Source organism: Phasianus colchicus, chromosome 5, assembly GCF_987193195.1.
Source record: "Phasianus colchicus chromosome 5, bPhaCol1.hap1.1, whole genome shotgun sequence".
In the NCBI taxonomy this organism is placed as follows: domain Eukaryota; kingdom Metazoa; phylum Chordata; class Aves; order Galliformes; family Phasianidae; genus Phasianus; species Phasianus colchicus.
The window spans coordinates 1,808,718-1,823,507 of NC_143440.1; the positions used below are offsets into that span (position 1 = coordinate 1,808,718).

A 14,790-nucleotide genomic window follows, 5' to 3' on the forward strand; every position below is an offset into this window, starting at 1 on the left:
TGCACGGTAACACAGCACAGCGCAAACACGGGGTGACCTTCCTTGTGATCTCATCTCAGGCTGAACCTGTGCCACAAAGCTGTTGTTCCGCTCTTCCCTGCTGGCTCTCCTGCAAGGCCTGAAACTCCGCAGTGCCACCGGGGCCTGGCAGCTCTGTGGGTACGAGCCAGGGCATGGTGCTCACACTGTTTTGTTCCAAGCATCTGTTTCAGGCAGCAAAACCTAAATCTGTAACCCAGGTGTTCTTCCAGTCACACCCTCCCTGCTATTTATTTATTTTTATTTTTTTAAAATTTTATTTCCCGTGGAAATATTTAGCATATTAAAGAGGTATTTTACTGTCTTTTTTATGCACATGCTGCACAACGGTGAAGGCTTCTTGAAAGTTTTCTTACAAGTGGATTCCCACGTGGTAGCTGTTAGTCACAGCTAATTACAGAGACTGATGAAGGAAGACTGTAGGGGAACTCAGGTTCCCCTCCTCCTCCCTCAGTGTTAAGCGTAACATAAAATAAAAAACCTGCAGATAAATGGAGGCTTTTCTGTGGTTGCAGTCTCCAAAGAGCTCCAAAGAGATCACAGATGTGGTTTCATGTTTCAGGTTTAACTATGGTATAATAACTAAAGTACTATCTGCAGAAGAAATGCAAGTGGGGAAAGAATCATTAATTGATAGTGAAAAGTTCAATCTGTGAGCTGTGTGTTTGTTTTTTTAAGCAGCTGAATGTTTAGCCAAACTGTATTTTAGCTTTTAACTGCAGCCCCGAGGGCTACGATCATCTTGATATGTTAAATCCTGGGAGCATGATAGGAAAGGAAACATTCGTACCTCATTTGGACTTGTTTCAGAAGGGTGAATCATAGAAAAGCAGGAACACCTGTAATTTAGCTGAGGTGAAGGCACGTGCTTCAATCTTATTTCAGTTGTGTGTAAAGCTAGTCTGCAGCGTGCTTGCCTTACTTCACACTGTAAGACCTTGTCTCAGCATTTCACTGGGTGCAGAACAAGCCAGCAGTGAGAGCTGGAGTTGCTTTGCTATGCATGAGGAACCCATAGCTTACCTAAAACGCTTAATGTTTTCCTGTCTTTGTTGCCATTCATCCAACGCCCAGGAAGTCTACAAGATCGACAGAGTTCCTGTGTGCAAGTAGCATGGCTCAGCAGGACCGCATGGTGTCTGTGACTGGGGCATCAGCCCGTCTTGCACTGTGCTGCTGGCTTTCAGGAATTCAGAATATACTTAAAACTATGCAAACTCCTCATTGGTCAAATAACTCTCACAAACAAACAACTTTAATTGCAAAAAAAGTAAGAATGAAGTAGAGACTCTCTCAACAGGAAATTTCCACTTGGATGTATATTTGGTATTGAACGTCTGCATAATTTAGAGGGTGCAGGAGGCAGATTACATAATGAAGTGATGTAAAACTCATAATGATCCCTTTCCTATTTAACGGGTATGCTTTCCTGCAAGGTTTATTTTTAGACTGAAAATTTTCAGAACTACAGCACAAAGAAGACTACAAGGGTAGGTTGAACTGTCTAGGGTCTTAGACAGAAAATGAAGCAACCTAGTCTAATAGTTACCTAGATTCTAGGAAGTAAAACTTCCTAAATGAAAACTATCAAAAATATTGCACTATTTAATTACACAACAATAACACAATCACACAACGTGTTCACATAACAGCTGTGAACATCATTAGGATCGACTGTGCTATGGATGTACCTGATCAGAGGGGCTGTATTGTATTATACTTGCATCAAAACCACTCGCTTCACTGGTGCATGTTGAAAAAGCACTCCTTAAAAGTAAGCTTTTTATTATTACACATCTGGCTTGATGGATAAACAACTGTCCCAGAGCAGCACTGTGATGGGGAAAACTTAGGATCTCTGTTTTTCTTAGGAAATCCTAAATGAATTGTAGGTGATAAGATCTCCTTTAAAAAGTTACTGTGAGGCTAAACATTGATCGGGATCTCTAGGAGGCTCAGGAGTTAAGCCAAGTTATGTGAAAGTGTTATGATATTGAAAGTACTGGGCAAAGGAAGTTTGACTTCAGAGTGCTTATAACCACAGTGTTATATGGCCTTCCTAATGAACTCTTTTCTACTCAATGTTTTTTGCTTTAATTATTCCTTACCTCCAAAAACTTGATTTTTGTTTGTTTTTATACGTAAGATAAGGTAGGAGTTCTTACATTTAAACATCCCTAAACTTAAATTCTAGTTATAGCTTTGTTACTTTAATGTTTTTCTCTCTGGTAGATAAAGGCCATATACTCTTGAGATACAAAAGAGCATAAGATATAAATTTTAATTCAAACATACAGATTAATGTGTGTGTGTATTTCAATTGGTTTGCTTTAGGGGCTTCCTCGTTGAAAAGGTTGTTTGCAATTCTGTAGTGCAGAACTTGTTATAATCCAGGAAAAAAACGGAGAAGAGATTTTTATTTTGCACTGATGCAGTTCATCTTATTTTTCCCCAAAGGACACCGTGGTTTAATGGATGGGGCTTTAACCTACCCAGAGGTCAGTCTTTGCTAGACAAGTGGAACCTTATCCCTGAGGGCATTGATATACTAATGACACATGGACCTCCCCTTGGTAAGTGAAACAAAAGCTGTGTGAGATTCCCCCTCCCCCCCCCCCGAGAATTTTACCTTCAAATAACCACAATTATTAATACTGTAAGATTTATTGTAACTGCATGCTAACTCAGGGCTGTGAATTAAAGCCTTTTGGTAAGAAGTGCACAGAGATGATTAGGGTTAGCAGAACTGTTGAGCTTCCAGGTGTTTTTTTTCAATTACATTTTTTGTTTCGCTCAAACAAGGGAATATCAAATATCTGATTCCACGGCCGTGAGAGTTTGACATTTCACTTAAGAACATTATTCATCTTGCACTTTCCAATCCCATATGATTTTTCAGAGATTGACTAAAACTTCTAAAACATTTTCCCAACTACTATGACATGTTTCTTTAAGGTTTGAGAGCAGTCAAAAGTTCAAGAGTATACCGTCACATACTCTCCTTGACTATTTCCTTTTAAACTTAATAATATCTTTAAAACTACTTTTGCATATTCTAGTTGACTTATAGTAAACTCATGAAGCAGTAAATTTAGGCCCTCAGATCAATCTATGAATGCATACTTCTTTTTTTCTTTTTTTTTCATGAATTAGTTGAAGTCTTCCTTTTAGTTTAATTGTGCTCTCTGATCTCCATGCTTGTTCTGTGATAAACAGAATTCTCAAAAAGATGCTGAGATGCTTGCTCAGCAGAGGCAAGAGTGCTTGGTTTGGGGCACATCTAAAGTAATTAACGCCTACGTTGAATGATTTGAATTTTTTTTTCCCTATCCTGTAACCTCACGAGATACTATTACACATTATTTACTGCTTTCCTTTAAAATACACATGGTGAGGAGTCTAGAGTCATATCTTTAATATTTCAGTCAGTTTTAAAACAACTGAGCACCTCCCTTTTTTAAATGTGGCTTCTGAGGATGAGGAAGCATCAGCCTCTTATTCATTACTGCTAATAGACTGTAATTTTGTCATGGTTCTAGTAAACCCAAAGGGTCAGGTGTAATCTCAATTACAAAATCTGAGATGTAATCTCAATTCTGTGATGGTAGTGACTTTAAAGTCAACAAACAACCCCCACCAGTAACCTGGATTGCATAGTGCCCTTATAAAGCAGCATTTAAATGCTACCTAGCTGGCTCTGTGTTCTTGCAGAGTTTCACAGTGAGTATGGAGTCAGGAATTAATGCATGGCTTATGTATTGTGTCACAGTGATGTTAATAGTCAGCAATCTATGCAGACCTAAGGAACAGAAGGGGAAAAAAAGACCTTTTTGACTAACAATGTACTTAAACTCTTCTGATATCTTGGTAACTAACAACTCTTTTCATACTCTTAAGCTAACTAGGGCTACCTGTGTTCCACTTTGATAAAGTAGTGATGCACCATCCACTGACAGTGGAACACACTGGATACTGAAAACCAACACCTTGAACAGCCCTCTTTTAATCTGTTTCTTTTCCCAAAGAAGCAAAAAAAAAAAAAAAAAAAAAAAACCAACCCACAAGCACTTTCATAGTGTTTCATAGGTACTGTTTTAAAAGGGTTGCTAATCCTTCTGCTCTGAATTGCTTTTGTATAGAAATACTTTGATGCTATGGATGCTAACGAATGTTTTAATTGAATACTCATTGCCTGCTGTTGGTGACTGGGGACTCAGAACAAGACTAGCACTTGCAGACCGTGTTCCTCTGAAAGTTGTTGGGAGACTGTATTTTAACTCTTGGAGGTGGCAGCAGCTCTCAGGTTGTACAACAGCTGATCTTCCTCAGCTACTTTGTTCTGGAGCAGCCACTTTGCTGGCTTGGGAAGGTGACTGCTGTGAGAGCCAGGGGAAAGGGAAGAAAAATCAGCAGCAATGCCGGGAATAAATGTTCCAAGGTTTCAAGGTGGAAGATGAGTTTAAGCCTATAGTTTAAAAAAACAAATCACATCCAGAAAAATATCACTGCAGATGGAGGAGGGTGATCTTGAGGAAGACAAAGTGACAGTGAAACGCTTCTTAAAAGCCATTGTGTGCTTTAATGGAGAGGTTACGACTGCAGATAATGTAATAAACCTTCAGTGAATTATGACTTCCTGAAAGACTGTGTGAAACCTTACCTGAATAGAGAAAATTAATTGTATTGATTGCATTTTTTGCCTGCAGGTTTTCGAGACTGGGTTCCAAAAGAGCTGCAGAGAGTTGGCTGTGTGGAACTGCTAAACACAGTGCAAAGGCGAGTAAGGCCCAAACTCCATGTCTTTGGTGGGATCCATGAAGGTAAGGAGCACTGCTTCTCTGCCCTTTGATCTGAGCCTGGTTCCAAAGAAGCACACATCAACTGTGCATTGCAAAGGATGGGTAATGACATATTGGACTAAAGTAGAGAGGGAACTGAGGGAAGTGATTGCTCACACGGCACTTTGTAAATTTATGCCAGAATTAAAACAGGCTGTTTCAGGAACGTGTGCCGCATTTCGCCACCTACATCTCTCACTGTGCAAAGGTTGTTCTATACAGGTTATTGGAAAGCAATTTAAATTTTGACAAACGTAGCTAGAGAAACAGATGAGATTCCCCACACATGCAAGCCAAAATGAAACTTAGTCCAATTATTCCAAGTGCAAGAGCCAAGAAAGGTGCTAGAAAAAAAGAAAACTGAAGACAACTTACTGTCTCAGCTCACCTCCCTCAGCATGTAAGGAAAAGCAGAAAGGAGGGCAGATATCATTGCCAGAACTCACTTTGCATGCATTTCTAAAAGCATCCTGTGATACGGTTCATAATGTGTTACCTTACAGCAGTCTCACATATAAGAAGAGATATTCTCATAATCAGTTCCAGATCAGAAACAAAAAGCTGTTTGTTGGCAGTGGGAGGGAATGAGAGAATTTTGGAGACATTTAAATATTTAAACCAATTCTGTAGCTTTTATGTGCCCGTGAGACAAATATAAGGAAGTTTGCCTGAGAGAGTGTAAGTCTTTGTGATGCATTAAATGCTTTACACTCCCTCCAATCTGCAGATTTCTGCACTGTTTCTAATTAGGTTCTCCATCAGCTCACAGATTTGGAGAACTTCACAAAAGAGGAAAAAAAAAAAAAAAGGACAGCTTTGTCAACTAGTATTGTTGGTTTTACTTAAGCCCTTGTGACATTATGAAATTGATTTTATTCCTGGTTTATAAAGATCTGTAAATCAGTAGTTTTTAAGGGAAATACTGACATGACTTTAAGTAGCATGTTTGCTGTATTAGAATGCTCCCAGGAAAACTGGATATTTTGTAAAAATACCAATCCTTGCATACTGAGAGTAAGTGAATACAGCTTCCAGCTAAAACACAAAAATGGTCTGCAGCTTTTGTAAGCACACTGGATACTGAAATTTTCAGTTGCAATAGGAGAGAAAGGTATTTTAATGTACAAAATTGTTATGAGAAAGCACTGAGTGACCATATGCAGCACCTTACATTTAAATCTCACATGAAAGGTGGTAGCACATGTTGAAAGTGAACATTCAAATACATTCTTACAAGAATACTAAAAAAGTTTAAAACCTGTTTTAGTATTTATGCAGAAGACATAGGAATGGCCTGCTTTGGTACAGAAAGAAATAAGCAATTGTTAAGAGCATTATCCTGCAATACAATTAATTCTCATCCATCTCTAGCTTAGATGAACACAGACTACATTCCATTAAATCAAGGGAGGCTACACGCATTCTGATCGTGCCTGTTTTTTTTCTGGTTGATAAGTAAAAACAGCCACAAACAATGTTTTTCCCACCACGAGATGATCTAAATCAAAATAGCTAGTCCAAATAAATAAAGTGCAGCAATTCTGAAGTGATTATTCTTTGTGATAGAAACTGTGGGTAGCTGGATTTATCTTAGCTTTCAGACAGCAGTGATCTGTACTGTATCATAATGGTTTAAAAGGAAAACATTTTTCCCCTGTGGGTTAGCGGTGGGAAGTTCTCTTCCTCTATGAACCTCTAATAAAAAAAAAGTGCATTTTGTGCCAAATTCTTCCCAGTCTTGTTCTAGTTTCTTTGTAAGCTCTCAGTGGATGTCATCTGAAAACAATGGATCTTATGCACCGATGGGACTGGAGCTCTATCTCCACGTCCTTGAGAGAATGTCTGTAAGAAGAGACTCTTCTCTGCTTTTGCACAGGGAGAAATTCATGTTCTCACATCATAGCATCACACACTGGCTTAATGAAGATTCAGGTGTGACTCTGTTCGCGAGACACACATAGTTTGTTCCACTTGCCCAAAATTCTACACGTGTGCAGGCTGCTGCTATATCCCATCCTATAACTGTGTGGCAAGTGGAAGAGGTGATGCAGGCTAGGAGAGAGGAGGCATTACTGCTGGTTCCTCAGATTTGTCCTAAACAAGAGCACTGCTGGCCAGATGTTTAGGAGGCTGAGAAGTCTCCAGCCTCCTGAAACTGATGCCGTGGTGTTACTGCAGAGTCAAACCCTTGACATGTTGAAAAATCCTGTGATCAATATTCACTAATTCTTGCTTTATTTGGGAACAAGTTGTCAACATCCCTTCACAATGAAAAGCAATCGTCTATTTAACTCTCACCTCGGTTTCCTGCTTAAGCCAGTAGTTATTCATTGACCTCCAGCACTCTACTGTGCTTACAGCAAGAGATTCCTTTCCTTAGTCATGATTTTCACTGGTCTTTTTGTGAAGAATTTAATCTCTTTGTGTTCCTGTTAAGTCTATTCTTACATTTGAATTCTCTTGCCTGTTAGGCTGCTGTAACTGCAGCCTCCTTTTGAGTCAGCCAGTCTCAGCTCTGTGTGAAAGCCTCTTAGAAGCAAACCATACCTGTATTTCACACTGCTGGTTAGTCCCACTTATTCATGCAAACAAGTACTTTGCAGCAGCATTTATGAGTGGGACTCATAGAACCTCAGAGTAACCTGAGTTGGAAGAGAGCTACAAGGATCATCCAGTCCAACTCCTGGCTCTGCACAGAACCACCCCAAATCCAAGCCCTACGTCCAAGTGCTCCCTGAACTCTGGCAGCTTGGGGCCATGCCCAGGGCACAGTGTTCCAGTGTCTGACCACCCTCTGGTGCAGACCCTTTCCCTAACCCTCCTAACAGCTCCATGCTGTTCCCTCGGGCCCTGTCTCTGTCGCTCCGCTCCCTGTGAGGAGCTGCAGCCACCATGAGGCGACCCTCAGCCTGCTCTGCTCTGCACTGAGCAAAGCCAGGGCCCTCAGCTGCTCATGCTAATAGATTTCTGATGTTTCGTGACCCAGTGTGAACGCGAGCTTGGCAGTCGTGCAGTGAGGACCTGTATGATAAAGGCTATCATGGGAAAAGCTTACGAGGTTTCGTTTATTGCCCAGAGAGGGCAATGATTTTTGTAGATTAAACGGAAGTGACTTCTAAATCTCTTGTTCCTTACTGTTTCTTTTATTATCTGACAGGCTTTACAAGCTTGCAAAGTACAACACACTAATTAAGCAATTAGAAATAGTGCATGTGTGGTTTTGTCTCTGGTTTTGCTGTAACAAATTGCAGCAGAGGATTTTCTGTGGGAAATTGCGTGTGCATAAAACAAAAGCTTCAGTTCTCATTTCAAATACAGTATATTGTGCTTTTTCAATCAAGGCTTTGTGGCAGCTTTCAAGAGCTTATGTCATTTTGAAGGGATTAATATAATTTTATTCCAAAGCATTGATCTCACAACAAGCTTTCGGTGCAGCTGCCCATGGGCAGCATCGTTTGTTTATATTACAGTAAGTGTGACACATTGTCCCTACAGGTTATGGCATTATGACAGACGGTTACACAACGTACATCAATGCTTCAACGTGTACAGTCAGCTTTCAACCAACCAATCCTCCAATTATATTTGACCTTCCAACCCCTCAAGGATCATGAAGCACTGCTGCACGTTTGGAACTGAGGAAGGTCTATAAACTGCCATTTTCTAATTACAATACTTGCATTCTGTTACATGTTTATTTCAAAATTTTTTGTGGGGGGCATTTTTGGGAGGGAGAGTTGAGGGGTTTTTGTTTTGGGGCGGGGTTTTTTTTAGTAAATTGCTGGTGCAACGAAGCAAGACGAAAAGTTAGAGGTTGTGCTTTTTGGAAATGCAGCGTTCATTTGGAATCGGACAAGCATTGTGAATTTGTAAAATTAATTTTGTTTTTCAATAAACTGCCATTGTAAATTGTTATAGTGTTCTCAAAAGGACAGCCAAGCTTTCTTTTAAGAAGTGAGAGACCTTATTTTAATATTATATGATAAGCTAAAAAAAAAAAATAGGCAGCATTTAAAAACACCCAAATTTGCACAACTTTTGTTAATGTCGGGTTTTTTTTTTTCAGTGTCTTCTTTTCCCTGTGGTCTAAATGTTAGCTTTTCATCTCTCCATTTATATTCGTTTTTCTTCCTTTCTTTTTTACCTTTTTTTTATAGCATAGACAAGACTTTGGGGTCCATTTGCCTCTTGATATGTGTGCGTGTACTGAAACTTGTTTCTGTTCACAGTAAAAATGCAGCGAGGGGAGAATAGACTTCTCAGTTGTTTGTTTGTCACTACCTGCTTTGTACGGTAAAGAATGGTATAGATAGCCAGGTCTGTATGTGATATCTGCCTTTTATTGTTTGTTTTTAAATTATTTTAGCTTTAAAAAACTGGGAATGAAAGCTGCAAAGAGCAGGCGTTTCATGCAGTAAAAAAAATAATGTAAATGCGGACTCCTTTTAAATATGAATTTATATATATATGTATTTTTTGTGCATTATAACTAAGCTAGGATTTAATATTGCCAGTATAGCATCTGCAAAATTATGCTGTACAGCACATCTAAATTATGAAGGATGTGACACATTTTCCAAGTGCTCAAGGCCTTCCAGAGCCTGAGTTCAATCTTTGTTGTAGTTCAGGCATGTATAGAGTCAAATGGATACAATCGAGCCTAACTAAAATAAGGCTTAGTTGTCCTTTATATTTAAATATTCTTCTTGTCTTTTTATTTCCTTTTTCTTATTTTGCACTGTGTGTAAATGCAATCTTGCTAGCACAAAATACTGTTGCAGATAGTTATTTCTGTTCTACCACTGTAAATGCTATTGAGCTTTGTTCTGTTTTATGTTAACTTGTTAATGGAATTTAGAAAGCAGTTGTTTCTTTAAATTTATTGTGATATATCTAGCGGCCTTTATATGCAAATAAAATTGCAAGATTTTTAAATATGTGGTTTAAGGGAATTTTACATTTTTCTGTGGCATGAACAGCTGGGGGTGCAGCAATAAGTAAGAACTTCTCTAATTCTCAATAAATTTTTATGGCTTTACCATTCTTAGGATGTCAGCTGGGTCGATAAGGCACTCAGAATTTTCCTCTCATTTCTCTGCCATCCATCCTTCCATTCCTTTTAGACAGAAGATTTTGTTTTCAGGTTACATAATTCAGAGCAACCAGGTTTGCACGGTTAAGCCTTGTAGGATATTGTTTTAGATGACACAAGGAAAAATGGATTAGGTACTAACCTGTGTACTTGTTCGTTAGTACTGAGCTGCAGGTGCTTTAGGCTTATCCAGTGTGGGTTAAGAAATGAATAGTCATAGATAAACATAGATAAATAAAATGGATTTTTATTTGAATCTGTTCTCAGTTCCGTGGCTGCAGATAATCCATAAATGGCAAGAGAACTTCTTGAGGTTATGGTTCATTGTATGCCTACAGAATGACAAACACAATGGAACCTGCTGGTATTGTGGCAATGCAGCTAAGTATTTAATAACAGAATCTTCTTTTCAAATAGCACTTACTGCTGTGAAAATGTAGTTTCAAAAAAAGAAAATAAAGTGTTTCCACGATTCTGCACCTGCAGTAGTGTGAATACAAGAAATGAGGAGGGAAACAGCTTTCCCATTTGTCTTAGTAAGTTGACAACTATTAAGCCTCCTGGTGATATTGAAATCTTATTGTAACCAAAGATCAGTTCTTCATTTTGGGTGTCAGCTCAGAATCTTTTCTTTTGTCAGTCAGCAATGGTAGAATAGAGAGCTGGTTTTCTCAACCACACCTGTTTGCTGACAAAAAACTATATATTTAAGAACATCTATATTTAACATGGCTGTCCTTCCTCAGATAAAGCTTATTCTTGGAGGACAAAAAAAAAAAACAAAAAAAACCCACCAAACACAACCTTACATATAATGCACCCCGCGCTATTCTCTCTCACTGGTATTTTGTTTGTTCTTATCACATAAGGAGGAAGGATCCATTTCCTGGAATTCTTCACTGTGCCATGAGCTTCTAGAACAGAGCCATTGCACCTGGATTGCTCTCCAGCCTCCTGATGGACCTGGCAACTCTTCACTGCATGCGTGTAGCTAGGACAGGTGCAGTCTGTGATGCAGGTCTGTATTCACCGCTGCAGGTATTTGTAGTGAAAACTGAGTTATTAGTCCTAAAGCTACAATTTTGAGTCAGCAGGTTTGCTCAAGGATTTGAGCAGCCTGAAGCCTTCTGGCAACGATCAGATAAATGAAGGCTGGCAGAAGTGCAGGAGTATGTCTTGAGTAAGGCTGGTAGTGAGGAAATTCCAGGCAGTTTCTTACAGACACAGAAGTCTGTACCAGGCTCTGCAATAGGCAAGCTGTGTATGTTGTAAAGGTTTGTATCTTTTAGTTTCACGTATTTGCCTTGCAGCTTTTTGGCCATGGTGTGTAGCGGATAGAATCAGGTTGTCCTGCATTGGAATAGGAGGGCCTTTATTTGTAACAGCCTGAGACTTTTCCCACTTAGATGAGCATCAAGGACAGTCGCTGCTTCATCATCAAGCGATGTTGATGGTGAATGCACATGTTCATTTAGAGAAATATGTATTCTTCAGGAGTACTTTCAAAGTGTTTTTTCCTCTTGTATGTTTTTTCTCTGGCTCCATCAGCTTCACCATCCTTACAGCTGTTTTTCATCAGTTGTTCTTCTCCATGGTGGGATCTCTTCAATTTTATTTTCTCCTTTTCCTTCATGATTTTAGAAGTTGATCTAGCTTTTCCTCCTGTCTCAGAAAGGCAACATTCTGGTTCTGAGCAGTTACAAAAAGGCCAGAAAAACATTTGCAGAGATATTTTGGTGTTTTTTTCTTTCTGTACTCTTTAGAGTCTTTGAAATGTATATGTGTCTATCTGCTGTCAGAGGCAGGTAATTTTCCTTTGCTGGATGTCAGCCTTATCTGACAATCAGCGTAAATAGGGCACAGTATGATTTGAAGAAGTACTGTGTCACAGGGAGGCAAAACTGCAATGAATCTGCTTCTTTTCAAGGATTCCTCACTACTAAAAGTAGCTCAATATCCATACGTGGTATAAAACTTGGATAATAAGTCTTCCTCTGAGATCTGATCCAAGTCCATTGAACTTGCTAGGAGTCATTCTATAGACTTCAGCTGGCTTTGGATCATACAGCTGGCATCTATCTGGATTGTTTCTGTCTATTACTCATCCTTCATACCGGAGGAAATGGTGTGTCCCTGGTTAACATGCAAGAACCTCTTGGCAGGAAGAGGAACCTACCTATTGTAAGTGCTGAATCTTTCCAAGTGATTGATTAATGGCAGTGTAGTCGATTAACCTTTCTTCTTCTGAGAGCAGCTTTCATCTAGTCATCTCGCTAAGGCTGAAAGCAGTCAAGGCCTTTATCAGGGGAGGGCTGTGGAACTGTATGCTCCCCTGAGGTGATTGGTTCCCAATTCACTCTGCATAGTGAATTTAGTGAATTCAGCAGACCTTGAGGTCAAGCATTTATTAGGCTAAGAGACTGTCAAATCAATCTGGTCTACTCCAGGCAAGTTCTACCAGGAGAATGGGTTCTGCCAAGACTGTGTCTAAGAAATAGATTGATGGCTAACTCCTGGTTGAAGCTGCCTTTCTCTTTTCCATTTTCCGTGAATCAGAATTTTTTTCCCCTCGCTGACACCAATATTTTCTCTCTAGACAAATTTTATTAAGGAAACTCCTGGAAATCATCCATAATTTAAGGTAGAGGGAGACATCCAAACTCTGCAGTCCTTCTATTTGGTGTTAAATTGACACAAGGGCCGAGACCTTGCTTTTGACCACACATGATTGAATTACACTTCTGGAATATTCTTCCCTTACCAACAACCTCCCTTCTTTTTTCTTTTCTTTCTTTTTTTTTTTCTTTTTTTTAAATTTTTCTTTCTTTTTTTCTCCAGCATACTATCTGCTAGTTTAAAGTCAGGTAGGGATTCTTATTCTCCCTGCCTGCTCTGACCAACTTATTATTAGATGTGCATCAATTAAGGCATGTGCAGGAAAGCCTGCAACAAAGAGCAGTGTGTTTTATCTTGCCCCTGGCTTCAGGTATAGATCCTAACTTCCTTACAGATTCCTCATTTGTAGTAACCAGTCTTTTATGCACTGTCTTTGTTGCTAATTGACATTTACCCACTAAGCAGATTAAATCTTCTTATGACCAGGTGTAGACACCTGCTTCAGCTCTTTCAGCCCTCACAGGACACCCTATGCACTTTGGCAGAAAGTCCTAGCCATCAAAGCACTGTCTACCCTCCCAAGGCACAGAGAAAAGGACTCTTAATAAATCACTGTAGCCTAAGCAACGTGGAAGACTAAGTTGGGTTTTAACATTTTCAACTTCAGTTCCTGTCAGCCTAATCAAGAGAAAATGCAAGAGAAATCTGAGAGAGTTTTAGTGCACTGAATCGGATTTCAGTCATCCATATTGATTTATTTTTCTCCATCTCTCTATCACTTTCCATGCCTTCATCTCTGGTTTGAGCCAGAGCCAGCCAACTTTCTAATGATTCATTCATGACCTGGCTCTAAGGATACATCTTGTTTTGTTCTACTCTCAGTTTTGCTGAGGACGTTTTCCGCAGGCTCAGTTTGCTTTCTGTTGGTTGTAGCATAGAACTGGAGAAGTCCTTCATTTCTTCTAGGGAACATTTTCCTGCAATTCTTATTGCACATTTATAGCCACTTGCTTTGTACCTAAAGTTTGCATTCACAGGAGGTGGTCTGACAAGAGCATTTCCCTCAGTATAGGATAACTGAGTGAATGTCTTCCTCAAGGTGAGGTTGGTGTTATGTACCACCTAGGTAAATGGCTCCGAGGTACAACAGGATTTGTCAGCTGAGGAGTTTGGACTGAAAGGCTTCTAGGAGTTTAAGACTTTTAAACTACAGAATATTCAAAAGTAGGCTTGAAAATGTGGAGTTAAATGTCTGAAATAAAAGACTTGGTCTTCCTCAAATCTCAATAAAAGCTATTCTTCTACTAATGTTACTGTGACAAAAACATGTAAGTATTGCCAAGGGCGTTCTGTGATGATTTTTCTGTTAGAAAAGAACCAACACAAAGTGTTTAATTTTTTTGCATACAGTGTACAGTTCTCTTCACTGTTCACTGCCATGCAAGTATTTCAGCAAAATATTTCTACTGGCTGCAGGGGGTCGGTCACTCTGCAATTGGAGGAAGAGTGTAATTTTTCTCTTTCATTGTTGTTGTTAATTGTGAATACCTTGTGTCAGCATGGATCTGATTTGTCTGGGAGCTCATAATACACACAGCAAGAGATCACCCATGCTGTAAGGCTGAATCTAGAAGGACAGGTTGCTGTAAAGGTAGGAGAAAAGGAATATCTTGACTTCACAAGTTGAAAACTGACTTGCCTAAGATCACACAGCAGATCTCATGTTCTTAACCAAGTCTGCATCTCTCAAACTGTTTTGATGACAGTTTTCCATTTTTTACACTTTCCTTTGGAAATAAGTGGAGAAACCAATTCCTTTGTTTCCCCAACAACAAAGCTGCTGCTGTGATAATCATCCCTGGATCCTGGAACACAGAATGACAGGGGAGCCTTCTTTCAGCTAGACAGAAAACAAAAATCAAAGCCAATTCCTGCATTTTTAATCAAACCAGGATACAATGAGGATGAACGGGTAAAACCAGGCTCCTGGTAATAGAGCAAGCAATCTTTGTTAGATGCACAGCAAAAAACCTTATCAATCATCTTAAAGTGCATCTTGTGTTTTTTCTTCAGCAGGCAAATAAGTGATGAATTAGCTTACTTCAGACTCTCTGAAGATCAGCACTAGCATAGATTCTTTGAAAGATCTGAAGCAGGTACAAAATCTTTATGTTACTTTAAGACATAGACTACAGCTGTGTCAGT

At 39.4% G+C, this 14,790-nt stretch overlaps 1 protein-coding gene across 10 annotated transcripts in view; it reads left to right on the forward strand.

Annotated features, from left to right (window-relative positions):
* The window catches only part of MPPED2 (metallophosphoesterase domain containing 2), a 194,172-nt gene that overhangs the window by 164,255 nt on the left and 15,127 nt on the right, over nt 1–14,790 (forward strand). For 7 of the 10 annotated variants that reach the window (XM_090140130.1, XM_090140132.1, XM_090140133.1 and 4 more), the window contains 5 exons: nt 2,497–2,612; nt 4,746–4,859; nt 8,373–9,194; nt 10,237–10,987; nt 14,659–14,741. In XM_090140130.1, coding sequence (XP_089996256.1) covers nt 2,497–2,612; nt 4,746–4,859; nt 8,373–8,491 — 349 coding nt within the window. In that variant the 3' untranslated portion in view covers nt 8,492–9,194; nt 10,237–10,987; nt 14,659–14,741. The remainder of the gene's footprint in view (nt 1–2,496; nt 2,613–4,745; nt 4,860–8,372; nt 9,195–10,236; nt 10,988–14,658; nt 14,742–14,790) is intronic. The other 3 variants (XM_090140131.1, XM_090140137.1, XM_090140134.1) reach the window with 3 other exon arrangements.